Source organism: Athene noctua, chromosome 1 (genome assembly GCF_965140245.1).
Source record: "Athene noctua chromosome 1, bAthNoc1.hap1.1, whole genome shotgun sequence".
In the NCBI taxonomy this organism is placed as follows: Eukaryota; Metazoa; Chordata; class Aves; order Strigiformes; family Strigidae; genus Athene; species Athene noctua.
Genome location: NC_134037.1, coordinates 133,986,136 through 134,013,905, shown reverse-complemented (window position 1 = coordinate 134,013,905; position 27,770 = coordinate 133,986,136). Strand labels below are relative to the sequence as shown.

General features: G+C 48.3%; 1 protein-coding gene across 1 annotated transcript; it reads right to left on the bottom strand.

The window, feature by feature from the left end:
- Positions 1 to 1,609: 1,609 nt before the first annotated feature.
- On the bottom strand, positions 1,610 to 27,770 carry HGD (homogentisate 1,2-dioxygenase). Its single transcript, XM_074927710.1, has 14 exons — positions 27,756 to 27,770; positions 21,742 to 21,813; positions 19,145 to 19,233; positions 17,309 to 17,414; positions 13,324 to 13,383; positions 12,770 to 12,861; positions 11,652 to 11,686; positions 10,396 to 10,475; positions 10,180 to 10,279; positions 7,808 to 7,932; positions 7,108 to 7,212; positions 5,821 to 5,947; positions 2,532 to 2,713; positions 1,610 to 1,916 (listed from the first exon to the last, which is right to left on the bottom strand). The coding sequence occupies exons 1-14, from the start codon at positions 27,768 to 27,770 to the stop codon at positions 1,785 to 1,787; spliced, it is 1,320 nt and encodes a 439-aa protein (XP_074783811.1). The 3' UTR covers positions 1,610 to 1,784.

Below are 27,770 nucleotides of genomic sequence, written 5' to 3'. Positions count from 1 at the left end.
ATTGGAACTTGAGTTGCCACACGTGTAAATTCTCCCTTGCAGCTGTATTTGTTTCAGGCCAGCTGAGCAAATGGTTTGGGGTGGGGTATAGATGAGCGCCGTGCCTCTAGTCTTCTAGGCCAGCCTCGGATTGATGCTCACAGCACCTGCCACGGCCCTTTTCTTTGCAGATGAGAGTGTCTGATGCTACGTCCCTGCAGATTTGAGTGTGGTGCTTGGGGAGAGGCTGCCCTACTTTCTTCTCTCATTATTTGCAGAGCTCTCCAAGCTGTTTTCTTGCAAGGAGCAAACCTGCTGTGCTACTGGAGGTGGGGTAGGTGGTTTGAGGCAGTGGTGCTGGGTGCACAGAGGAAGGGAAAGGGGAGTTTCCCTTCAGAAGTTTAGGGTGAAGACAGGAGAGTGAATGTGCCTCGTGGAATTTTACCCTTGACTGATGTGTTACCATCCGTGTCTACTTCAGTGATGAATCTATAGCAAGAGAAACTCAAACCTTCAGGTCACTGGATGATAATTGAGGTCCCAAACAGAAAACAAGCTTTTCTCCTTTGCCTGTGAAACATTTAGACCTCATTTATCTCTGGATCAGTCTGATTAAATCAGCTTCTCTGGCAAATTGATTCTCCTGAATGTCCTTTTCTGAGCTGACTATTTTAGAGTAAAATACCCCTGTAGATTTTATAATGCAATACTTTGCTTAAAGCTGATGCTTTTTTTCCCCTAAGGATCTGGTACAGATCCAAAACCGAGAATGGATGTAACTGACTGAAATTAGGTGTTGCAGCTCTACATCGCCTTCTCTTTTGGAAAATGGAAGATTATTTCTCTTGGGAAGTAGGAAACACAGATCCTGATGGCACCAAGGTTAGTAACTGCTTCATGTGGGTACGTGCTAAAGTGAAGGCCTGAGATTTGGGGTGCCTGGGCTGTGCTCCTGGTTCCCACCCTACTTGGGGCTTCCCTTTTTGCTTCTGCCCTGTGGAACTCACCAACTTGCATACTCCAGTGAATTTTGAGGTCCTCCACAATGTCACCTGCACTTGAGTTTTCTTCCATGTACCTTCCTGGGAGCAAATGCCTGCACTGGCCAGACAAGCCCTTTCACATTCGCTGTGCTGGCACTTAACTAGGGAGACAATTTGTCAAGTGCTGACAAACAAGTTGATGTTGAAGGATGGCCAGAGCATGGGGTTGGAAAGGGAGTTTTCCTTCATTTAGCAGTGAAGTGCTTTGGATTCTCCAACCTTTTCTAATTGGCAGTCTACTTTTCTGACAATCAAGTCTTTCCGTGGCAACCCTCCACAAACCAGCAGGTTAAAGTGGCCTGCTCTAATAGGACGCTTATGTCTGGTGGAGCCTCCAGCTCTGTTATAAAGCTCTTCCCCTACAGGCAGCATAAAATGCTTTGTTGTACCCTAGCTTCTCCCTGTGAAGGACACACTGGGTTGTATTTTAAGGAGGCCCTGTGAGTGGTGCTGGCTGTCATCTCATGTCCACACAAGGTACAGCATTCACACCAACTACATTTGGTGAGAGCTGTGCAAATACTTTTCAGCATGTCACCAGGAAAGCTTTAATTGGATACTTGAAAGTTAAGAATAATGGTGGGGTTTTTAGTGCATTTCCAAAGTTACATAGGAATGATCATTTTCATGGCTCGGTGGCTGCTGGAAATGCCATTCTGTACTGGAGCACGCTGTGTTGCCCGAGTCAACTGTGCCACCACATGTAGCTCTGCTGGATTTCTCTGCCTTCACTCATGTACTGCAAGGAACAAATACTTCTCTTTACTTGCAGTTAGGGTTGAAATGGCTTTTCAGAGGTTCCCAGCACTTGTAGTAGTTTTTATCTAGGTGGTTGGAGGTCTGGAGGCCCCATTTGGTGACAGCGAGACTGAGGGACGATTCGAACATGAAGGCCTGTTGGGAAGAGGGAAGGTAGGTTAGGGCAAGAGAGCGAGAGTTTAAATCCAGGCAAGGTGGCTCTGCTCTACCACTAACAGGAGTTGCCTGCATGGTCCAGCTCTGCCAAGTCCTGCCTCCAGCCTGATCAACCCAGGGGGAGAAAGCTCTTCAGAGCTGGCATTGCAATGCCGGTATTAACCAGGTCTGAGGAGTGACTTTGGACTCCCTGTATGCTCAGGAAAGCCAGGTTGTTCCAAAAGCTCTTGTTCAAGGTCTGTTGATGATGATCATTAGATTTTAGGAGACAGGAAGAGGAGGACAGTCCGGGGTTTTGCTTCTTTGTCCATAGGCTAAGACAAAAATTAAATTAATCAGCATGAAAATTCCCCGCTTCCGGCTCAGGCAACAATTTATGTGGGCAGATGATCAAAGCTGCCTGGCATCACACATCTCTGGGGAAGCTCCTGGGAATTGAACCGTGCTGATCAGTGAGGGAGGTGAATGCTGCAGCAGTTTGGTCCAAGTACCTTTCCAACTTACCAGCAAGAAGCTAGGCCATACTTGGAGAGTGGCACAGCAACACTATGCCATGCTGTGTTCAAAATCTTACTGGTTCCCTTGGCTCCTTACCATGGTCCCTTCTGCAATCCTCTCGGGCTCCAGCTTGGCTTTGCTCGCCTTCTCAAAACAGTCAGCATCCGGCCCATGAGGAGTCATCATGCTGTGCAAGCTAGCCCCTCCAGGCTGGAAACCTTCCTCCTTTGCTTCGTAGTGGCCTTTGATGAGTCCCATGAACTCACTCATGCAGTTCCCTGCAGAGGCATAGAGAAGAAGTTGCAATGCAATGTGATTAGGAGGCATTGCAGCTGGGCTCTCAGTTCCTTGAAACACAGGAGCTAAGATGGGCCAGGCAGTGGGTGGAGTGGAGGTTCCTAAGCATGAGAAGGCTTCAAGGATCCTACAAGCGATGCTTGTAAAGCTGTACAGGTTTCATTCCACTCTTAGTTATCTGGATACAGAAACAGAGCTCCCCAATGAAGGTGCATTGATGTGGGTAGACCTGTGCTTTTCCCACCGCCTCGAGCTGTGTAAGTACTACACCTGCATACAGACTGTATGGTGTAACCTGGTATTTACAGACTTGGATTAGAGATCTTGAAGTGCTGAAAAGGAAGTTCTGTATAATCATCCCTGTTACAGGCACAGAAGGCCAACAGCCTGGTGAGAGAGCCTCCCTGCTGGCCCAGGTTATAAGCATGAAATAATTTTGTTCAATGTTCTTCTACCAACTCTAGTCCAACCAGGTGCTTCAGTACCTTATGGTTTTGATTCATGTATTACATACCTATTTCTCAAGGAGCCAAATTCTGTCTTTCTCTGAAGAAGGATACTTTACATAGACCCTCTGAAACCAATGGAGTAATATACCAGTAACAGGTAAGGATGGCTGTATCTAATCATTCAGTACTAACCGAGTTATGCTCCCTGTAAGGGAAGTACTTCTAACAACTGCTGTCCCAAGCTTTCAGCTTTGGTAGACCTAATGTGACTAAACCATATGGCAACTTTCTGCTTAGTGGTCAGTTTTTGCAAAACCAGGACATGCTTCTGTAGCTATGTTATATATAGCCCTTTTTAACCACTAGTTTAGTCTTCATCAAGTACAATCCAGGGTCTGAAATGTTTAACAGCAAAACTAATTTCCCTCAAAGCAGGGTTGGCCTATATATGTATGCAAACATTCATTAATTTTCATCGCTCGTTGTCAGTGTCTCGTGTAAGACTGGATTGTTTCAGGCTTTTCATTGAACCTGCCCATGTACTGCGCTTAGCTCATTCAGACTGCTGTCCAGACCCTAAGAGCTGGATGGCCAACGTGTCTGCAACAGGACTGACAAAATCACTTAGGAAGAATGGGCAGGTGAGTAGGAAACCAGGCTGGGACTTAAGAGATGAACTGAGCCCAGTTACTTATTTGTTTGCAGATTTCCTACGTGACCCCCCAACAACCTTCAAATGCCTCCATTCCCTATTGGTAAAACAGTGTTGTTTTCTACAAGCAGGGTGTTGTGAAGTTAAAAAGTAGTATTTATGTCAGTATTTATGAGCTGCGCAGCCACTTTTGTATGTGAAATTGTTGCGGTGTCTAGAGGAAATATTTTTGGACCACCTTTGCTATATTTATACTTGGGGCAAAGCTAATGCAGGATGAAAACCATGACTCTGAGTAGACTAAAATTCTCTGAACGCAGGATTTCCACTGCACCTGAGAAGAGGAGGCAACAGGGGATTGCTGGCAAACAAAATAGGCCTCTTGTAAAATATTTGGAGAGAGGAGAGTTCAGCAGCACTGAACTTGTGCTATTCCTACCCTGGAGTTGCTTTGTTTTGTTATGCCTCTCTTAATGGTACAAGATTCTCATCACAGCACTGATTTCAGAGGGAACTGACATGTTCAGTGTCTTGATAACTGACTGTTGCAATGTCTGCCTTGCCCACTCAAGTTCTGCACCTCCATGGCTGGGCTAGAGTAGACAACTGACCCGCTCATCACTAACTTAGTGCTCAAGCCTATGGCTGAGGTACTGGGGCCAAGTGAGTAGCTGTGGTAGTTGTCTGCATGGGGACTCTTAGATCACAACATGGACAAGAGAATGAGAGTTACTTCAGCTGTCTTTTACCACAGACGAAGCAAGGTTGAACAATTTCATATTTGTACGGTTCACAACACATCTGTGGAAAGGCAGCACAGCTCTGCTGATGAGCAGCAACTTAATCGTGGTTAACCAGCAGTGTGTCTCACCTCTTAGGGTCTAATAAGGTGACTTGGCACTACCCCAGCCAGTCAGATGACATGTTTCCATGTCACACTCATTACTGTGAATGAAAGCAGAATGATGGGGCAGGACTTAGCCTGTGGGATTTACTCAGATGGCAGCACAGCTGCCTACTGTGCTTGAAAGCACTGCTAATTCTGCCAGCCCCCGAGATGCTTGGAAATATGTCTAAGTAGCAGGAGGAACTAGCTATTAAACTGTGGTTAGTAAGTGTGCAGAAAGCCTCTCAGCACTTCAGAGTGACCTCAGCTTCTGAGGTGGTGCCTTTTAGCTGTTGACAGGAGGGGTGCAGGATGAGCAAGCTTTCCCCCTCGGTCTCAGAGAGCAGGTTGCCTCATCCCCACCTTGGAAGGGCAATCCCACGTGGGGAACTGGATTTCTAGCATCCATTAAATGCAACTTGTGGCCATGCTCTGTCAAGAAGAAACCAAAAAACTGCTGAAGAGAAACTGGCTCTAGGGATGGCAACCAAATTCCCAAAACATCAACCAACTCTCTGCCTGAGAAGGAGCTAAGTTCCTGATCTCTGTCTTCTTAAATGCCAGAGGTATCTCCATCACTGTGCAGATGATGAAGAAGGGCTCAGGAGAGCCAATTCACTCCTTTACTGTGACTCTGATCTCACCCTACGATGGCCTTGGGCAGCTCTACATCCTTCTGTGCTTCTCACCACCTGTGATATCGTATTTTCCTTTCTCTTGTTCTCTATCTATGTACTCTAATGAGATATTAAGCAATTCATGGCTTGATGACAGGTCAATTTCTGATGCATTTGTGTAATGCCAAGTTCAATATGCATCTGTTCTCAGTGGGAGCCCCTTGAGTACAGACACATCCATCTATGCAGACACAACCAGACCATCACCTTTGAGTTTTCCTGAGATGCTCTAAATAGGAACATCTTTGGTTTTGTTCGTTTTCCAGGGAGGACTGACTGACTCCAAGAAGCTGACTCTAACTCTGCCAAGTACAACAAATCAGACTGCTGCTTCCCTGCACATGCTCTGAAATAAATGGAGGCTTTTTTTTTTTTTTTTTCTGCAGTCCTGTACTCAAGCACAACCAACAAAGAGCAGACGTACGGTGGTAGTATGGTGGCCGGAAGGTGTTGTTAGCTACCCCCCATCGTGGGGGGAATATGACAAAGTCAGCAACTGCCACGCCAGGACGGGTCGACTTGGCTGTCAGGACAGTGAAGATAGAAGGATCCTGAAAAAAGTAAAGCAAAAAGCATGAAACAGAGCAGGGCTCAGAGCTATCTGCTCAGGTCATCCAGCCTGTAAACCTGACTGATACAGCCTCTCCTTTGCCTAAACACGTGTAGCACCTGAGATTTGTGACCCTGTGTAACAGCACTGTGTATCTCTATCCCATGCTGAACTTGGGGGACAAGAGATGAGACTGGATGTTTCTTCCTTTGGGCAGCATTGGAGAGCCTTCCTTGCCCTGGCCACGATGCCCTTGGCACAGATGCAGGGAAGGGACAGCCCCACAAGACTGGGTACTGTAATTCCAGGGGCAAACTCCAGCACTCTTCCTACCACAGAACTGTACCTCTTCCTTAGCCGGTTACAGAGAACAGAAACATCCTGCTGGGGCATTTAGCCTCACAGCCCTGTTAGTTTACAAACAGGAAGAACAAATGGCAGAGCAATTGTGGCTTGCTTCAAGGATTTTTGAAGTCTCCAGTCCAGTAAAGTGATTTTCTGGGCTTTGATCCCAAAACCATCCTCCTGTCAGGTTTTTCTGGAGTTTAAACAATACTTTCTGTTGGTTGTCTCACTAGAAATGCTCCAGTCTCCTTGCACACCCACTTGCAGAAGCAGTGCCAAGAGATGGCATCGCTGCAGGCACCTCTCCCACTGGGCTGGTTTCCTTTTTAGAAGAGCTGCTCACATTAGTTTTGGCTTTAGTTATTTTCCATGAAATCTAGAAATTATTGCAATGAAAGCTGCCAACTCTTCAAATAAATTTCAGTGCTGGGCTCAGAGGAACCAGGGGAAAGAGTCTGTGCAATTGCAAGAAATAAATCAAGGCGAGAATTTCAAGTAAAAGTCTTTGCTGGGTTGCACGGTGTGTGTTGGCTTCAGTATTCAGCCTTCCTCCAGGGCACAGAAATTCTATGCTAAGCTGCATCAAGCTGTTTAGGAAGCTGATCAGCCTCCAGTTATGTCTTTGTACCACAAAGGAGGTTGTCTTTCTCTACAAAAGCTTGGTTTGGTCCCAGAAAAAGCAGCACAAGAGATTTTTATCTTGTTTCTTAGAACACAACCTATTTTTTAACAGGTGAGCCCTTGGAACTCGGGGTGGGGAGGGATGGTATGGTATCCACAAAGCATTGTTCTACCTTGCCCGGCCCCGGAACTTACCGCATGGTCAAAAGCAACAGAGTTAATGACCATGAATTTTTCCAGATGGTATTTGTAAGGCGTGTAGTTCCCGTGCCAGGCTACAACATTGAAGGGGGAGAAATCCTACCAAAGTAAAGAGACAGAGGGTTACCATACACAGTCTTCCAACCTGCTGCACATGTGCAGGGCACTGCTCTTTCCCAAATTAAAAATGGGTTTAGTGCTGGTGAGAGGTACGCTGGCAGCCTGGAGCACGAAGCCCTTTAGGCACAGCCCAGCATTGCAGGGATGTGGTGTTCCTTAGCATTTCTATTTGGTGAGCCTCAGCCCTCCCCCTGGGGTTTGGTCTCTAAGGGCTTACAGATGTCCAGACCATGCTTGAACAAGCTGCAACATTGGCTCTCTGGTAAGAAAACCCTGGCTTTTCACAGCAGCTTCAGCTCCTCTTTTCTACTCTGTCACTATAAACGTATGGAAACGGTGAGGCAAAGATCATCGCTGAGTCTTTAGGCAACCAAGTCTTCACAAACACTTTGTTCCAGACGAGGAGCCTCAGAAGGGAAGAGGAATGACCCAGAAAGACAAGGGCTTAGTCCTGCTCCACTTAACCCAGCAGGACCTCCTGAGACTACATGCATGCTACTGAGTTGCATATGCCAAGCCATGCACTGACAGTTGCTGTGCTTCAGTGTTACCTGTTCTCTCAGGGCATCCTCACCTGCTGGGCTGCAAACAGCTTGCCCTGGTACTTGCTGATCACTGTGTAGCCCCCTGGCACTTGGCGGTCCTCATACCATGCGACAGGCACCAAGAAGTCACGCGGGTTGGCCAGGCCGTTGGCTCCTGCAAAAGAAAGATTGATGCCAGAGGTCTTCAGGCAACCTGCTAGCAAAATGAGAGGCTGGTGCAATTTCCTGGCTTTGTGGGTGTTGTCCTGCATTTTGAATGACCTTACTGCTTCTTGGCCCACCATGAAACCAAAAATAGTCATGTACTTCTTGTGCTCCTATGAGTAGGCAATTGTAATACAACCTAGTGTTTAAGTCCATGCTCCCCTTATGTGACTAAGACAGGTCTCCCCTAATTGCCTTCTGAACAAGATTAGTACATCACCCTCAATTAAAGGCGTGTAAGAACTAGTAATTAAGTAAAAAACAGAAGGTGAATTGCTCTCTGTTCCTGGACATCCTGCTGGTTGGACACTTAGCCATGCAGAAGATGAGGCATGTTGTGAAGGGACCAAATACATTTCTGAATGCTTGCAAAAAGAGTAATAAAATAACGGCTAGAGATACCTAGAGACTCTGGGCATACTGAGGGGTGGTTAGCGTTAAGGAGTGCATTTTCAAAGTGAAGCACCATACGGGTGCTGAAGTATTCTTCTTCTCATTAGTATTGTTACCAAGTGGCTTTGAATTTCTTGGATAAAAATGCAGACATTACTACCTGCTGCTAAGGTTTATCAGTCAGTGCTTTTCTCCAGCTGTCATTTTTTTCAAGTGAAAAGTGAAGCTAGAATAAAGTAAGACTGAAATACAAAGGATCTTGGTCTCTGAGGAGAAGGCAGGTAGGTGGTGAGAAGAGTTGCTCTTATAATTACCACCTCCTGAAAAGGTTTACAGACATGTGCACTCATTTTCTTTTGCTCCAGAAAGTAAATGTTATACTAGATCCCTGCCTTTTGGAGACTCAAAAAACCACCCCAGTCCAACAGTGTCTGAAAAACAACATCAATAATCAAGTGGAGCAGGCACAGGGTAAAAGAAGTGGGTGAAGGTAGGTAACCAAAGCTGGCTGAAAGGAAGGCCGCTGAAAGATCAGCATAGGCTCGATGTGGAAAGAGATATGCCCAGCACATCATACAGGAGAGACACTCGACTGGGGTCCCATTAAACAGCTGCAAATTGGGTAGGTTCCCCATTGCAAGAATGACTGGCTTCAGTTTTGCTATGGCAATTCAGGTGGGACACACCAAGCTTGTTACTGATTGATAATACCCAGTTTGTTCAAGCATGGCCAGTCTTTTAGATCTCACTGAAAGGTATAAAACAAGTCCAGTCTAATGGGGGAAAACCCACAACCCAACCTAGAATGAAAAACAACCAACCCCAAAACACAGCTCTGAAAGTAGAGAACTACTGGTAAAAAGTTTGGAGGGAAGGTACTCCAGGGATAAGGAAGGTGAAATAACCTGAGCTGACCACCTCCAGAAAGCTGGCTGGGAAATCACAGCAGGGACGGTAGGGCTTCAGACACTGTGCACCCTCACAATATCTTTGTCATAGCAGCAAGAGACTGTGCCTTCACAATCTGTGACACTGCACAGACCAGGAGACAGCTGGCAGAGAGGATCTGTGATTTATGAGAGCTAGACCTGTGCTCAGTGAAAGCATATCTGCCCTGGCAGCACAACACGGAGACGCGAATGTGTTGCTGATCTGAGTCCTGTGCTGCTCATTTTATTGGTGTCTAATTCTCCAAGGAGAATGAGTTCTGTGCTGCTCATTTTATTGATGTCTAATTCTCCAAGTGGAACAGCTTCTGACACTAAGGCACTCTAGGCTCTAAGGCTCTGAAGTGCCTCTGTTATCAGAGGTGGGGGAAAAAAACCCTGCTTGATTAAATCTATAATGGGGCTTCAAGAATATCTGTGGCCTCTGAAATCTGCCTTTCCTTTTACCAGGTAAATTCTATCCTATCACTCCAGTTTATGCCATATCTGTAAGTAAGAGGTATTGCCATATCTGTAAGTAAGAGGCATCAGAGATATTGGCCTTTTGAGTTTCTTTTGGTAGGAACAGGTTCAGAGCCAGCAGATGGGGACTCCCAGACCAGAAGGGAAGAGAGAAAGTGAAAAAGGGGGTGGTGGAGAAATGGTCTCTTCAGTGCCAGGGGAATCTTGGGATGACTGGGCCATCACATTTTGGGGGGGGGATGTGAGGGAATAACAGTTCTGGGATGGAAAGCATCTTTGTGAAGGAGCATGTCCATGGAAAGATGTATTACATCATATATAAAATGATGGACTGGGGCTTGCAATTTATGCCTGTCCCTATGAAATTCACTGTAGGTCTGAGAGGAGATGGTTACCGATGGGTCCCAGGTCAGGCAGCTCGAAGTGTGCCCCATACACCTCTAGGATGTAGCCTCTGGTCTCTCCAAACACCTCCACACTGAAACGCATTCCTTGCTGGAAAATAATAGGAAGATACTAGGATCCTCTCAGGACTCTTCTGGCAAAACACAGGAGCTGGCTTGCTCCAGTGTCGGGCTCTGAGCCAGAGGCAAGGCACACTCAGCCCTTACCTGGATGACACAGATTTCGTTGGGCTCCACTAGCATCTTCCCAAACTCAGTTGTGATGAGCAGCTTCCCTTGCTGGGGCACTGTGGAAACAAAATGCAGGCAGAGGAGCTAAAGCAACATGGTGATGGCCACCTTCTATGTCTTCCCCAGCGCACCCAAGGAAGAACGATGGGCCCTTTCTGATCCTGCTTCACAGCAGGACCGGGCTGCCTCTCCTATGCAGAGCCTTGCAGCAGAGATGCCTGCACTGGAGGCAGAGCTTCCAGACCCCCATGTCACAGCAAGTACCTGCAAGAGGTTAGGACATCCATCACCTCATGGTCACTTGACGTAGCGTTTGTTTCACAGTCTTAATAAATGGGACTTGATATATTTGGCGCCATCCCTGTCTGTCTCATGATCTTCACATAAAACAGTGTGCATACCCATCCTTGTCATGACCGTGGCAGTGTGAGATGTCCGGGAATAACTAATTCTTCTGCTTCCTGAGGGTAGAAGCTAATATCCACTAATTTTCTGTGACCATCCTGGTGCAGGTGAGCTCACATTTCGACTTGAAAAGCTAGCAGATTTACAAAACCTGCCCTGACACTTTTACTTCACAATAGAGAGGGAGGTGAGTGATAACAATTTAATAGCTATTTGATGGGAGAAATGTTTTTGTTGGTGACCTGAAGGCATTTCTGTCCCTCAGTCAAGGAAGATACAAGCAAACATCAGACTTCAGACATTCAGATACCGCTCGGAATATTTTTCGGCATGTATGCACTTTATGTGCCAACCTCAACACTCATCGTGGCAGTCTGGTTGCCTGAGGCTGGCGGAGTGCAGCAGCTAAGCTGCCATGCCAAATACTCTTGGACTGAAGCAATGAAGGCATCTAGCTGTAAGCTGTTCAGAAATCATGAGATTTATGTTTTTCAGAAAACCTCTGCCTGTGATGTGCCTAATACCAGTCTGAGGAGCACTGGGAAATGATCCCTGAGCACCATGCCAAGGGAGCTGGGTCACTGCTCAAAAAACAAGTTGAGGTCTGGCACAGATGTGCACTCTCTCAGCTGCCTAGGAGTGGTGCAACCCACCTAACAGCCCAGCTGGTGCCAAACCACTAAATCCGTGTGGCATGAGGGTGAAACTAACCCTCTCCTCTAAATCCTGGCCATAGGGCCCAAGGCTCTGGAAGAACAAAGAGGCAGGTAGGTGGCAACTCAGGTAGACCCTTATGGGGGAAAGGAAAAGCCAAAGCATCCACTCACCAATCAGGAAGTCGCCATCCGAATTATAAAGGCATCTAAAGAAAAAGGAGAACAGCAATGTCAAGGTGCTGTAGGCCACAGGCACTTGCACACACCATGACCACAGCTGAAGATTTCTGAACTGGGAGATTGACATGGCAGAAGACTCCCTTTTGGCACCACAAATTATATTTGCAGGTCAGTGAATACAATATAATGGCCGGTGCAGAGGAGACAGGGTGGTATAATGTGCCCATCCTGGAACAAGGATGTCCTCTGACATCTGCCAGGTCCTCGCCTTTGTGGCCATGGGTGCATCAGGTGTTGTAAACTGGGGATTGGGACTGAATTACTTGAGCGTGTCCAAAGAAGGGCAACAGAGCTGGTGAAGAGCCTGGAGCACAGGTCTGATGAGGAGTGGCTGAGGGAACTGGGGGGATTTAGTCTCGGGGAGGCTGAGGGGAGACCTCATGGCCCTCTACAGCTCCCTGAAAGGAGAGTGAAAAAAGGGGGATGCATCTCTTGAACCAAGGAACAAGTGACAGGACAAGAGGGAATGGCCTCAAGCTGTGCCAGGGCAGGGTTAGACTTGCTATTAGGAAGTATTTCTTTGCAGAAGGGGTTGTTGGGTGTTGGAATGGGCTGCCCAGGGCAGGGGGGAGTCCCCATCCCTGGAGGGGTTGAAGAGTCGGGTTGACCCAGCGCTGAGGGATCTGGTGGAGCTGAGAACAGTCAGTGTGAGGTTAATGGTTGGACTGGATGATCTTCAAGGTCTTTTCCAACCGTGATGATTCTGTGACTTCGCCCATGAGTCACTGCAGGTGGTAGCAATACCCATCAGAGGCTGTGCTGAACTCCAAGGAGTAGCTCCAGTCCCTGAGATAAGAGCACCTGGCTCTAACAGTGGACCCAACATTGCTGTATCCCCATGTCCAGCTCTGTTCTTCTCTTGGTGGCTGCCCAGCCACTCCTCCAGTGCTTGACCATGGAGCACAACCTGCTTCAAAAACACCTGCCACGGACACTGTGAACAGGAACACGGGGACATGGAGACAGCGATGTCGGGAGCAGCAGGACTCAAGCATAGCAGCAACAGATGTACATGTGCGGGCAGCCAGTCTGGTGTAGCAGTTACTGACCTGTCCATCATGGAGATGTTGCAGACAAAAATATGGACGGCAATGCCATTGCGTCCTCTGGGCTCACCGGCGCCACACAAGGTGTGCAGTCCCTACGGCAAACCCAGACCATTGGGAGTGAGCGGCAGGCAGCGGGGCAGGGGCCAGCCCCCTTTCCTCCCCTCACCCCACCCTTTTGCTGGGCCTCACCCCCTCTCCCCACTTCCTTACTGCTACCAGCCTTTCCACGTATGGCCTTTTGCCAAACATGTTGGCTTTTCTTTAATATATTAAGGGTTTCTTAAAAATCCATGCAAGCTAGTGTTTTCCAGCCCAGGGACTGGGGAGAGCTGGGGATTTGGGCTTGTTTTTTAAAGAGTTCCTTGAAAAGCAATGAAGAGAATCAAGTCCACTGCCCATTGGTCAAAATCTGGGATCCTCTCCCCTCCCACAGATGCCCTGCAAGCCCGTGGTGTCCAACCCGCTGCTGTTAGCCTAATGCTGAGCATCCCGTGTGCCCCGCGACCCCCCAAGGAGGAGCAGAGATGGAAGATGCCTTGGTCCCCCCAACTTACGCTCACAAAGTCCAGTTTATTCCGAGGGGCTTTTGGGATCTCAAAAGGTTTCCATCGCAGCTAGATTGCAGAAAAAAAACAGGAAAAAAGTGATGCCAGTGGTTATAACACAAACGGTGGCTATTCAAAAGGAAGCAGACCCTCGTCACCCTGCCTCTTCCCTGCCCTTTGCTAGCTGAAGTAGCTTCCTCTTTCCTCTTTGCCTTGCTTAATTTGGTTTACAGATTTCTTTTGATTTATGGAATTTTTTTAATCATAATTTTGTAAAATAATTGGCAGGCCTGTGTAGTGTCAAGGTTAAAAAAAAAAAAAACAAACCAGCATAAATCTGTCTCTTCCTCTATTACTAACAACACTGTTGAGAGCAAGGAAATTCAGATGAGCTGGCTTTCCACAGCCAAATTTTCACAGCCCTGTGCTCCACTTGGCGCTGGATGAGTCACTCCCTCCATGACCCAAACATAACACTCCTGTTTGCTCCACCTCATTTTCCCCACATCCAAAGCAGAAATATCTCTACCTGCATGAGTGGGAGCTGCGAGCAGCCCTAATTACTTCTTGCAAAACCTGTCAAGATCCTCAGGCAGAAGGTGTCAGAGGAGTCTGAAGAATTTACTACTGCTAATATAATATTAAGGGTCTTTGCAGCTCTTGGGAACGAGGTGCTGCATTTGAGAGCCCCTCACTGAGGACAGTCAGTGCAGACCGACCCAAACACCCAAAATTAGAAGGATGTTGATGTGGCCAGCTGCAGATACATTCCCTCTGCATTGATACACTTGACCCCAGACGAAAGTGCCTGTGACTCTGGGCATCCACGAGAACATTTTCTTGCTTTTAGCTACCCGACCTGGTGGTTCTTGACATGTTTTGAGGCTGATGCCTTCAGAAAACTAAGTTTATGGCACTCTATGTCTTTGCCTGCTGCTCCCCAAAATCCTGAACCATGTGAAATTTCAGCTATATTTGAAAGGGATACAAAGATATGAATGTCCCCCAAGCCTCATGGAAGTTTTCCAAATGCAAATCAAAATGCGGTTGCCCAGGTGACTTGTCAGGCTCTCCTGGAGAGCCAGCCCTGGGAGGAAACAGGCAACTGCGTCCAGTGAGTGCATCTGCCAGTAAAGATGAGCGAAGCAGGGGCTCATCGCTAATTAATCAGCTGCACCCAGGCCTGGCCCCACAGCTTGGCCCTCTCCGCTCTACTCTCCGATGCTATTTGCGTTCCAAAGGCGTCCCACCACCACAGCCTTGCAGCCACCCTGAGTCATCACAATTGGATCCATCTCTTGTCCCCTCCTCCCCCCATCCCTTTCACTGACAGGCAGAGGCACATTTTCCTCGCTGGAAGTCCTGGGCGACTCCGTGCTGGTGCCTGCTCAGAGTCACACTGCTGGGGTGCTGGGCAGAGCAGAAGAGGCTGCTGGAGAAGCTGCGTATTCTGGATGGAGACACCAAACAACACACCCACCAGCAGATCAGGTGTGACCCTTGCAAGGTATTGACACCTCACAAATGAGCCAGTAAGATTGTTCTGAACCTCAGGTTTTGCTTTTGGACTTCTTTAAAGCATGTTTTCCTTTGGTTTCCAAGACAGCCTTCCAGACACGAACCAGAGCCAGCATAAAACATGGTCAGAAGGTGCTCCAGAGCCTGCTGCCACCCCCAGCAGTGGGACCTCCCCCAGCTCCTGTTCACTTCATGGTAGCTGTGAAGGACAGCGGTGGCATCTCAAGATGAACCGTTCCTCTAACAACTGTTTTAACCTTCGAAGTTGGGAATTGGGACCCAGTTGACAGAAATGATTGAGAAATATTCCTGAAATTTGGAAAATTTCCTGACAGAAAGGACACACAGAGGGACAAAGGTAGAAGACCCTGAAGACTTGGGGGAGAGAGGGGGAAGGAGAACAGGCAAAAGAAGAGATTTAAATGTCAGGTATAAAGAAGGTCTCAAGGGAAGCAGATTTTCTCACTGAGGAATATGGAAGATGACAGTAGGTCTACAGATGAAGTAATAAGTATAGTGCAGTTCCTGTATAACAGCTTGACTTTCACTTTGGTCCCTGAGGACACCTTCAGAGTTGTCATTCCTGTGGGACAAGGAGAGTGGGAAATCAGTTTGTCATCCAGTCCATTGATCACAACTGAAAATGGTGTCTGGCCCCTTTCTTCTGAAATACCTGCAAACTGCAAAGCCACTGCACGGCTCTGCACGCCATCTGTCTGGCACCTCTTTGCTGCATTTGGGTTTCAGCAATGCAAGAAGAGAAGTCCAAACCAGCCAGCACCAGTGAGCACCAGGCGCTTAAAATGGGGAAGCTTTTAGTGTTGTTTCCCTGCTGTATGATACTTGAGCCTGTGGAGACATGACATTTCTGTGCTTACTATTACTTCATAGGTTTTATCTCTCCAAGGTTTGTCCAATCACTTTCTGAATACACCTACATCTTCTGGCAAGAAGTTCCACAGTTCATGCTTTTTTGCCTTTTTTTTTTTTTTTTTTTTTTTTTTTAAACACGACATTTGTTATTGCTATTCATTTTCTTCCTGACTCAGTCATAGCTTCCCTTGATCATGTCTGTTCCAGGCTGAAGAGCTTTCTTCTCTTTCAGGATTTCTTGCATGGCTGCCACCCAGTATTTTTTAATCACCTTTGTCTACTTCTATGTTTTGTTCCCTGTGCCTTTTATAATTCTGCTGTTGTCTTTGGGCAACGTTAAAGGATATTTTTTCCCATTGACTCAACAGGATTTGCATAAGGCGCCTCCATATTGCCATCCTTTTAGATGGATGACGATCAGGAAAGCTCCTTAAGGGAGCTGGGTGAAACACAAAACATCCCAGGTAAGAGTCAGTCTTGTCCAACAAACTGAACCTGGTCTCTGGCTCTGCTTCAGAGAGGATGAGAAGGAAAGCAGGAAGATGGTTCCCACTTACTGCTAGGAAATAACCCCTCTGGGTTTGATCATTGCCAGTGAAAGTGGCAAGGGACTGGGCAGGAGCTTTGTTGCTGTTCCCTTAGGTAAAAGACATACTACATGTAAATTGCTCGAGATGCTTGAGAGCCAGGCATCCTGGAATTACTGTAATCATAATGGTAATGGTAGATGTGGGCTGGAAAAGGGCATCAGGGATGGATGAGGTGGTAACAGAAGCTGGAGCTTCATGTGGAAGGAGCACCAAAGGCACGTAAATATGAGCCTGTCACTGGTCTTTGGTCAGTGGCTGGAAAACATATTCCAGCAGAACTGGGAAAGTACTTAGACAAATGGTGAGGCTGCCAGGAGGCTGGAAATTGGCTAAAGATGATGCATCAAGGGGCAAAACCTGGGAGGAGTAAGAACCGATGACCATGAGATGATGTTGAGAGGAGAACAGCAGGAGGAGAGACTCAGATTAGCAAAGCCAAATGTTCTGGGGCTGGCAGGGAAGAAATTATGATTAAAGATGATGGCAAGGCTGTAACAGAAGACGAAAAATGCCATGTCTCTGTGTGACTCCAGAATGAAGCTTGACTTCCCACGAGGGCTGCAGAGAAATGGGCTGGCAGCCAGCAGCATCTCTGAAAGCACGGGGAAGGAGGGGATGGATGGCAGAGACATGCTGCCAGCCTCAGGCAAGATGATCCTTTCCTGGGGGACACTGAAGAGGAAAAGAGAGCAGTCTGAGAGATGGACAACAGGAGTCCCCAAGGGAGATGCTAGAGAGCACAGATCAAACCCTGACACCGCAGCCCTCCTGGGAAGCAGCACAAGCATCCATCCAGGTGGGAAGCAACAAGCATAATGTCAAGGGCTGTCTTTCCTTTGATGACCCATATGTGGGGAACAATGGGTGGCAGTCAGGCCCCAGGCTCTGTGTGGGCCAGACTCCTAGCTCCAGCTCCTCAGACCTCTTGCTTCTCAGTGCCTTTGCATCCCTGGTTAGCTGAATATTTCAACTGTCCTCCAGGCAGAACCCAGGGCTCTTTCTGGCGTGGTTACCTGGTTGGGGTCAGGCTCAACTTCATCCCAGTTGTGTGTCAAGTGCCCCTCCTTGAGAGGTTTGAAGGGTTTGTGGCAGACTGAAGGGAGGATCCGATACAGCCAGCTACAAAGAAGGAAAAGACCTGGATTAGCCTGGGGAAGAGGTTAAACCCTCTGGGGTGGCTGCTGGCTGACTCAGCTCCTAAAGGCATGAATAACATTTACACTGGTGTCAACTGGACCAAAATGCATATTAAATGTTAAACATCAGCTCACAGCCAGAGACTTCCAGAGAGATTGCTTTTTATTTTAGGCTCTAAATATAAATATATGCTGTTACATGTAGATAAATGTCTATATGTGTGTTTACATATAATTATATGTCTACATTTATGCACACAGATATATATACGTATATAAAAAACTAAAGATACAGCTTTATCTATTGCAGAAATACAGCAATCTCTGAGGCGGAAAAAAACCCTTTTTAAACACACCTACAAAGCAGCTCAGACAAGACAAGGACAAGCACAGAGTCTAACTGAAAGTACAGAGGAGCTTTCAGGAGACAGGAGGTCACAGCCAGTATCTGGATTTGGAGGGATTACTGAAAGTAGCACCCTATGCCTGGCGAGCCATGCCCATAGGACCATCATTGAGCCCATGTAGTGAAGACCAGAGTTTGATGTGGGATGACACTTCCTACTGCCGTAGGAGGTCCCTCATGCCTCCACCACTGCCTGGACCATCACTCTCCTTCCTTGCTGCCTGCTGTGTCCATGGCTGCAGCCCCTGCTACTCTGGTGGCCCTGACTGGCATCTGCATGCCATGCATAGATGCAGCCATGCCCAAAGCTGGGCCTTTAATCAAGCAGGAGAGCAGAGTTAATCAGGAAAGCCTGAGCTAGGCGGGGCTGCCAATGCCTTTGATGTGTTAACAGAGGTGGTTGCAGTTTGGGTGGGTGGGAGAAGGGGGCTCTCCCTTGAGAGCTGGAAAATTTCCATCAAGGACACTTTCGTGCAGCAAACAATGATTCATCCCTTTCCCACACACACTAGGAGCTGGCTCCAGCCTGGAGAGCAGAGCTCTGTGAGGCAGCTCAGATGATGCATTTGCCTTTCATTTGAATGAACAGCAGCATGGACAGAAAAGTTGCCCGGGAGAAGGAAAATAAGAAACCCATCTTCTTCAATCTGGTTATGGACAGAGCATGATGACTGGGACACAGCTCCAGGATGTTTGCTGAAGGCTGGAACAAGCTTTTCCCAGCACCGGTGGGAACATGGGGTGGTAAGCAGCATGCTGGGTGCCTGACACTTGTCTGAACCCCTGGCCAGACCCAAAACAGGTACAGCCTGATCTAGCACCTCACTGGCCCCGACCAGCAATGCAGGAGCACTCCTTAGGAGGAGGAGGAGAGTCCTGCTCAGAGGCTTGGCTTTGACACTGTCCATCGGGTGCTTACTAGCGCCAGTCACAGCAGGGATGTTTTTGCAGTGGTATCAGGGCTGAGTCCCCAAGGTTGTTTCACACAGCACACACAACCTATTTGGGACCATCTGGCCGCCGTGAACATCCCCTCCCCTTCCTCACCTTTCTCAGAAAACCACTTTCTTTCCCATCCCAATATCCTCTTTCTCAGCATTTTCATAATCTACTCACCCCAGTGAAGCCTTTCCTCTTCCTCTCCTGTGTTTGTTTGCCCTTGCCCCCCTCCCAGTGCACAATGGAGGTTTTTCACCTGTCTGGGCTCGCAGAAAGCACTGGTAGCACAGAGGCAGCCTCTCCATCGCTCCTCAACACTCACCCCAAGCACCCTGCATCACCCACCCGCTGCTGGGGGGTCACAGTACCTTCGCTTGTTTGTGGGTCGGGGACAGGTGAAGGCAGAGCCTGAGAGCTGTTCAGCATACAGGCCATATGGGCAGACTTGTGGGTTATTCTGAATGGGAGGAGAAGGAAGAATAAGAAGTGAGAGTCAGTGGCATGGGATTTAACTCTGGACACCCCCCCCCCCACCCCCCCCCAGCACCACACCTGACACCTGGATGCCACGGTGTTGACTGTGCTCCTGAGTCTGTGCATCAGAGCTGGTAGTCGTATCTTCTTGCTCCTGTGAGGCTGGGTGCCCCGTGAGTACCAGCCAGACCCCAAACTCCATTCCCACATGCAAGAGGACACACAAGTGCCCTAAGTAGTTGGCACAGCCATTGAGGCAACACGCCTGCTACTAGAGAAAGTTGCAAGAGGCAGTGCTCGGTAGGATCAGCAACAGGAATGTCGAGGAAAAGGGGATTATTCCCAGCATTTACAGACTTCAAAGCAGACTCTTATTCTGCAAAATTCTCTTGGAGACAGAGGTGTTGCCCCAGAGCATCATGTCTATCTAGCTTTACAGAGAGCTGATGAAGACTCACAGCACCTGCACCTTTGCTTCTTCCACCCTACGCACTAAACGCCCCCTTCTCCTCCTGCCCTCTGCCCATGGGAGGGGTGCCCAGAGCAGGCGTTTTGGTGTCGTGCTGCTGTTTGCTGCCCAAGAATGGGACTGACCTGTGTGGGAACCTTTGCTTTTCCACAGGGCTTCTGCACAGTGACAGTCCTCATTTGGAGTACAAAGTGGGCACTTCCCCCTTTGCAGAGCCGTGGGTACGACTAGCACAGGTTTAGCAGCCTTTGTGAGTTCATAACTGAAGGACAGATTCCTCCTTTTCAGAGAACAGAAACTAAACATTTTGATCTAAGTAGGCCAGTATCTATTTGTTTGAGATCAGCAAGAAGCAAAGGCATCCAAGAACTGCAGGAAATACCCCGGTGGGACAGTCATACACCATTTGCTATCCCATCTCCCTCCTGCAAGGTCTAGTTTAGCATCCTGTCATCCCGCTGTGGCTGAGCGGATCAGCCATCCATACGGTATCAAGCACTGCCCTGACAGGTGGGCAGAAGGAAGAGGTAAAGCTCTCATAACACACGTAGCTTCCAGCCTTCAAACTCCATCTTGTCAACATGGGTATGCAGTGAAGCAGGGGGATCAATAGCCCTTGTCATTTTTATCTTAGCCAGCACTACTGCAGATGCCAGTCTTATAAATACTGCAGAGGAGAAAGGATCCACCCCTGGGACTGGAGATTTTTTTTTTTTTTTGTCTAACTTGTTTTCAGATTTATCTGTAAACTCTTTTGACACCAAGTCCAAACTCTGTCCAGATGTACTCCAGCCAGGAGCTGGAGGGGTCCTCCCTCCTCTGGAAAGTGGTGCTGCACTGGGTAATCACAAGGAGCACATCCACCATAGTCCACTGCCTGTTCAGACCAGCAGCCACCACTATCGATCTCCCAGTTTTAAGGTGCCTCTTTCTTACATTTTTTTCTCCACCCATCTGCTATAGCCAGTCTCAGAAACAAGACACTGCACCAGCTGAGCCATCAGTCTGATCCAGCACATCAGTTTATCTTTCTTGTGGATACACCACAGGCTGCAATGCAGACCTAGGGGACATACATATGCATTTAACGTGTCCTTGTGTTGTGTGTTACTATCCACACTGGTATACAACGTGTAAAACATCAGAACTGGGGAGATTCAGAAAACTCAGGAAAAGCAAAGGGTGAAGCTCCCCACTTGACCTTAATTCTGCTGGCCTCTTTGCACAGAGGATGAAGAGGAGCACCAATGAATGTCATTGAATAAACATCAGGTGCTACCATCTGAGTCCAAGGGATTACAGGAGATCAGAGGGAGGGCACAGTCAGCCTCAAAATGTGTGCTGGTGTAAAGGAGATCAGTGCAAAGGAGATAAGAGCGCTTTAATTCGTCAGGGTTTCGTTCTTGCCTCTGCCGACTGCGTGGCTAGCATCACATAGGTCACATTTCCTTTCTTTAAAATATAATTTATTTTCATCAAACATGTTCAGAAGATACTTTTAAGAATGAATCAGTTTATAACTCCAGGCATTCATGTCACCTCCCTACAAAGAAGCTGCTCTCCTGCCAATGGCTTAGAAGTCATCTTCATCGGCTTCAATGCCTACAGAAATTCTGAAAGCCGCCTCTCCTGTGTGAGCACCGTCTCTCTGCCAAGCTTCAAACTTCTGCTCTGGTTTATTCCAGAGTTGATGGCTTCCTTCTCAGTGTGACCGAGCCCCTTGTATTGCAGACTCCTTTTGGAAAAAAACCTGCTGTTGAGCAGAGGTAATTTAGGCAAGTCTTAACCCTCACGGTGAGACTTGGAAGCTCAGAGTAACTTAAAATTAGAAACTATGAATGGAAATATTTAATTCTGAGTTTTGCCAGCGTCTTATTATTCCAGTCCTGCATAAAGAAGATTCCTGGAGACTTTTGTGGTGGCAGAGAGAAAGTAAATACATTAAGATGAAAAGAAGCCCAGGGAACAGATATCCACTCCATTCAATGTCATTTTAATAAAGCACTTTTAAAAACTCAGTACCTGTCCCTCTGGTAAAGCTCCTGGACAGCGTGGATCCTCCGAAACATGTTCATTTCCAAATCCTGACATGTACTGTAAAATAAACCACACAGCTCATCAGTGTTTTGAAAACACAAGCAAAATTTATCCAAACAACCCATCTATTGCTTCCTCGTGCGTTTTTCCGGGCCGTATGTATGCATTAAGACTTTCTCAAGTGCTCTACTTGCCCATTGCCACAGACCATTTTCACAGCTCTTGGGTTCGCTTCGTTAGCTAACCGTGTGGTGGACTGGGAAGCCAGACAAGATTTGCTCTTCTGCTAAATCTGCATGTCTATTTTGACCACATTCTGCACCATGAAGGCACTTAAGAAATAAACCAAATATCACATATACAGTCAGACTCAAGAACAACAGGGTGATGTATAGGAAGAACTGCACATCAACATTATGGAGGCGTGCTAGCACCATCCAAGTTAAATCTGAATTCGCTTGAATCATGGATGTTCCAAAATCTGCAGACTGCCTTGCAGATTTGTGCACTGACTCCTCAGATGCTCAGGGATTGAATTTGGGAGCCGTTTCATTGCCAGGTTCCTGCGATACACCCCCATGATCATCAAGAAAAAGGTCAGGATGTAGTTGGGATGAGGGAGGAAAAGAAACTCAGCTGGGACTTAAACTATGGTACTGATTTGCCCTAAATAAGTATCACCCAGTTGGGTGTGAACTGTCCACCATGGTAGTAGGGTGAATTAATCCATTGCCAGGTGATAATCTGGTTTTCTAGGGCAATGTCAACCTGAGACACCCATGGATGGAACAGACCTGCATGCCCTCCTGTGTCTGCCCTGCCTACAGCTGCTGTGTTCTAGGCACGGCTAAAAGCCACAGGATGCGGCTCCCAGATTTGTGGCACTGAGAAAATCCCCACAGTAAACCTGAGACACACAAGGGAAGCAGGTATAACAGAGACCTTAGCTTTGCACTGACAGAAATGTAAATACAGTCTTTTCAGATGCTACAGAAAGGCACGAAGCAACTCTGTTGAACTCTGCGTGAACGCAGAGGTGTTTTGGCAGCAATCGATGGTTCAGCTCCATGACCTGGGGAGAGAGTTAAATATTAATGCTCCTCTCTACTGACTGCAAGAGTAGCCAGGCTACTCATCTGCCTTCACACAGCGGTGCTGGGATGGCAAAGCCCAGGAGCCCAAACGCTTGGCTGACACATGCATGCTTGCTGCGACGGGGTGGCTGCGGCACTGCAATGCTGCTGTGCCCCACCATCTGCCCGGGGCGTCCAGCCCTGGGAAACCCCAGGAAGCAGCAGGCACCATCTCTCGGTGCGGGAGGCAGAGCTCTGACACAAAGGTGGAGTCACAAATACCTGGTTTATTGTATTATTATAGTGCCTGAATTATTTCCCCCAGGGTTCTCAGCCTTGTGCAATCTGCAGCCCCCCCCCAGTGTAGCAGACACTCAGAAAGCAAACCTGAAGCTTCCTGACAAACCATGTGCTTTCCTCAGGCACCTTTCAGTGACCTGTAAGAAAGTCCGTTCCTGGGGGAGCCAGGCTGGCTCAAAGTCCTGCCTAGCCTGAACCTGAAAACATCTTGGTTTCAGTTGGTTTTGGGGGGACATTTCTCTCCTTACAAATGAACATACATCGCTAGGACCCTGCTCACCACTGGGTTCTGCAAGAAACGTATTGATATGCAAAGCAGCAGGTCACCTAAGCAGCCTTGGCAAGTGTACTGTACTGAAGCATTTCTTTCTCTTTTTTTTTCCCTTCCCTTCCTTTTTTTTTTTTTTTTTTTTTTTTTTTCCTTCCCTCTTTTAAACGGAAATGCAGCAATATCTGATGGGACTGCAGCAGTTCCAGAATTAACTGAGACTTCCGCACTGCATCCTCTTCTACCAGCAGTGCAAAGGTGGTGGGAGCATTTCCCTGGGGGGGCAGTCTTGATAAAAAGGGGAGGAAAATGGGAAGAGGAGGAGGAGGGGGGCAGGCTCATTTTCTGGCAGCATAGCCAGCAAGGCCCGGCAGGCTCTACCATTAGCACAGCAAGGAGAGCGTTAAGGCAACGTGCAGGCTGCTGTACTGAGCATCACCTGCAAAATGCTCGAGTTAAGACTGGTGGAGGGCTGGGAGGGGACAGTCTGTGGTTCTTTGGTAGGCTGGAGTACCTGGGAACCAGTGTGTGCTCTTCGGCAGCCCCCTGCCACATCACTGGGGCAAAGAGGGAAGGAGGCACAGAGGTGAGAAATCCATCCCCTGTCCTCCAGGTGAAAAAACCTGCACAGCTGGCCTGCCCATCCACATCCCCCAAAGCCCCTTTGCTTCTATTTGCTGGGACGAGGGAAGGAAAGAAAACCAACTCAGCAACAAGCATCTTGTGCCAGCAGGTCTGTGATGGTGCTGCACAGCACCTTGCCTGGCCCTGCACAGGTGGTTGGCTCGTGGGGGGAAAGTGATGCCAGCAGCTTCCCACCGGGCTTGATGGAGTGGGAACTTTTGCCTTCCTTGGCTGTGCATCACCAGGGGCTGCAGAGCCGCTGGTCATCACCCAGCCATGCAGAGGTTGGGTGGGCTGGGGCAGGAATGCTGACTCAGGGAAGAGCCGGTGTTCGGGAGAGGGTGGCATCGGCCCTCTGCCCTGAGAGTGGGGGCAGAAGCTGCTGCATCATTGTTTGGTCAAATAGGTTCTTCCTTGCCAAGAAAAAAAAAAAATTAATCCTCAGGTAACTGCATCGAGGGCTGAAAAAAAGACATTGGCAGGACTGCAGCTGCAGGAGAGGAGATGTCATCCTACTGGTGATTTATCACCCTGAGCGTGGCTCCAAGGCTTTGCTTGGAAGTTCAGTGTGGCTTTTCTCATTCGCTTGTTTTAATTTGTCTTTCCCTGTGGCACAGCTCAGAGAAGCTTCTCTCCTCTCCATGCCCTTTGGGATCAGTGTCAAACTTCACTTGGGCTGCCAAAACTAGCTGTGCCATACCAGCTCCCCACAACACAGTGTGCTCCAGGGCTCCGGGGCACCACGCAGGGACTCTGCCGATGCAGGTTGGTAAGGACCAGAGGCACAAAGGCCAGGCACAGAATCACAGAATCATGTAGATTGGAAAAGACCTTGAAGACCATCCAGTCCAATCATTAACCTCACACTGACCGTTGTCAACTCCACCAGATCCCTCAGCGCTGGGTCAACCCGACTCTTAAACACCTCCATGGCACACCACAGCCCTTCCTCCTGTCAACTCTCTGAGCCCCCCTCACACTTTGACTTGTGCAGGGTGGCCCCAAGCCAGGAGAAATGACCCCTTTTGCCCACCCAGCACCTGCACCGGCTCAAAATCTAAGACAGATGGAAACCAACCCTTATTTTCCATGGCACATCAACGGGTTTTTAGTCCAAAGCGATCTCACTCTAGGTCCCTGCCTGGCCTCCACAGTTCCTAGGTCCCTGCCTGGCCTCCACAGTTCCTAGCCATGCTGGGAGTAACTCCAGATCAGACAGGTTGATGGGAACTATTTTGGTAATCGGCCTGGTGGTTCCTCTGTAAAATAAAAAGTTCTCTGTGGTCCTTTGTTTACACTTCTGCTTTTAATTAGTGTTATTGTTATTTTGTTCAAGATCCTGTAGCTTTTTATGCAAACGGGATCTTAGGAATTCATCTGACTCTGCTTTGGTTTTTGTTTTGTCATTTTTCAATAAAATGGGAGAGATAAAAGCCCAGCACAGCATAAAAAATTCAGCAAAGCTCATTGATTGGAATAACTGGGATGCAAAGCAGAGTGCTCGCAATGGGTGTTGTGCTCTGACCTATAAACCGTAACCTTTTGTTCACTGGATTAGACAGCAGGCATGGGAAAAACACATTTGAAGTCTGAACACATAGACTGCAAAATAATTAAGGCCCTTCTTCAAATGCTGCATAATACATTTCTCTATCAGCTCCTGCTGCAGGACACAGGAAAACAACATTCATCTCGAGACAAAAGGCAGGGCATTTTGTATCAGCTCAGTCAACACCAGAGCAGCAGAAATGGGGACACAAGCATTTGGGGCAAGGAGCAGAGCAGGCTTTTCACCCTCCATGTGGGGCTCAACAGTCTCCTTGTGAGGTAAAATCAAAGCACCCAAAGTGGAGTTCTGCCCCGGTGCTGCCCAGGTGCTACAGGGCCAATATCCCTGGCAGGAGCTGCCATTTCCCCAGTGTCTCACCAACCCTCTCCTCCAGAAGTGCTGGGGATGACCCAGGGTCAGACCCTTTCTGAAAGGACTTGCCCAGCTCCAGGGTGGGTCAGGGCATTTAGTGGAGGAGGGAAAAGAGGGACAGATGCCAGGAATTGTGGAGAGGAAGGGTGAGGCAATGGTTTTGGAGGAAAGTTGCCAAGAGACAGTGGGCTGAGTGAGGTGAGGTGATGATGGGGTACAGAGGGATATTGGCATCACAGAGGGGAGTTACTGGCAGAGCAGCCAGTTCCTGTGGCCAGTTCTGGGTAGACCTGTGCTCAACCTGCAGTCACACCAGTCAACAAGGTGTTAGGGTCTGCTAGAAATGAGTCAAAGATGGACATGGAAGATGCTGTCACAGACATGACAGAAACCAGTTGGCCACTTATCCAGAGTGGTACCAGGGCAAGGCTGCTCTGCTGAAAGAGGATGGTGAGAGCTGGAAGGTGTCAGGGACAGGTCAGGAAGAGGCACGGCAAAATTTTACTGTATGAGGAGAAAGCACTCTTTAGGAGACAAGACTCTTCTCTTCCATCATTGCCCTCTACAGCTTCCGGAAAGGAGGTTGCAGAGAGCTGGGGGTGAGTCTCTTGAACCAAGTAGTAAGTGACAGGACAAGAGGGAATGGCCTCATGTTGCACCAGGGCAGGGGTCAGAGTGGCTCTTAGGAAGTATTTCTTTGCAGAAGGGGTTGCTGGGCGTTGGAATGGGCTGCCCAGGGCAGGGGGGAGTCCCCGTCCCTGGAGGGGTTGAAGAGTCGGGTTGACCCAGCGCTGAGGGATCTGGTGGAGTTGAGAACGGTCAGTGTGAGGTTAATGGTTGGACTGGATGATCTTCAAGGTCTTTTCCAACCTACATGATTCTGTGATTCTGTGACAGATGAATAAGAAAACCTGTAAGACCACTATGTAAAATAATGAACATTGCAGAAGGTGTTAAAGGAGCACATACATACATCTAAATATATATATATCAGGCATATCCAGAGCTAGGAAAAGGATTAGTGACAGTGACAGCCCTGAAGCCTGGGGAGAAACATGATGGTCCTGCACAAGCTCTTGAGACCTTCTGTGGTTGTGGGGTGAGCCCTTACCACTCCTGCCCACTGCAGCATTACTCACACATCCTGATGGCCCCAGGGAGGCCGCACCCCCACAATAAAGGCAAGGTGCTGATGAATTCAGGGCTGCGAGTCTTGTGTCTGTACGCATGAGCCATAAAAACCCACCACAACCTGCTCTTCTCCCAAAACTCCCCCATGCTCTGGCAAATGGTGGCAGTGAAAGCTCCAGCAGGCTGCCTCACTGGGGCTCGGAGAGGAGGTCAGAGCTGGAGCCCCTCTGCCAGCGTGCCCTGCGCAGGGTAATGAGAAGGTGGTCCAGAATGGAGTTGCTGCTCCTCTTGGCTGCCAGGGAAGATGGCAGCCAGGGTTGCAACATCTGGGCAGATGTTGCCAGACAGATTTCATAGGCTGAGGGTGAAACACACCCCTGGCAGCTGGGGTGGGAGGAGGGGGGTGCGGAGAGTAGGGGAGGGACAAATCCCGTGATGACGAGGTCCTGAGCTAGGACAGCCTGGTCAAGAATGATTTCCAAAGGGGCAGAAGAGGGATAGAAAAGCCTATTTATAGATGGAAGACAGCAAAATCCTTTCTCCTAAGAGAAAGCTTTAAAACCACACCTTGAAACACAAAAGAGGGGCACATTAAAATGAAACAGATGCCAAAAAATCAGTGTCAGCTGGGAAGGGGATTCCACAGCCATCACTGGTGGGTCACAGGTGCCCGATCCCTTACCTGCAAGCCCGTCAT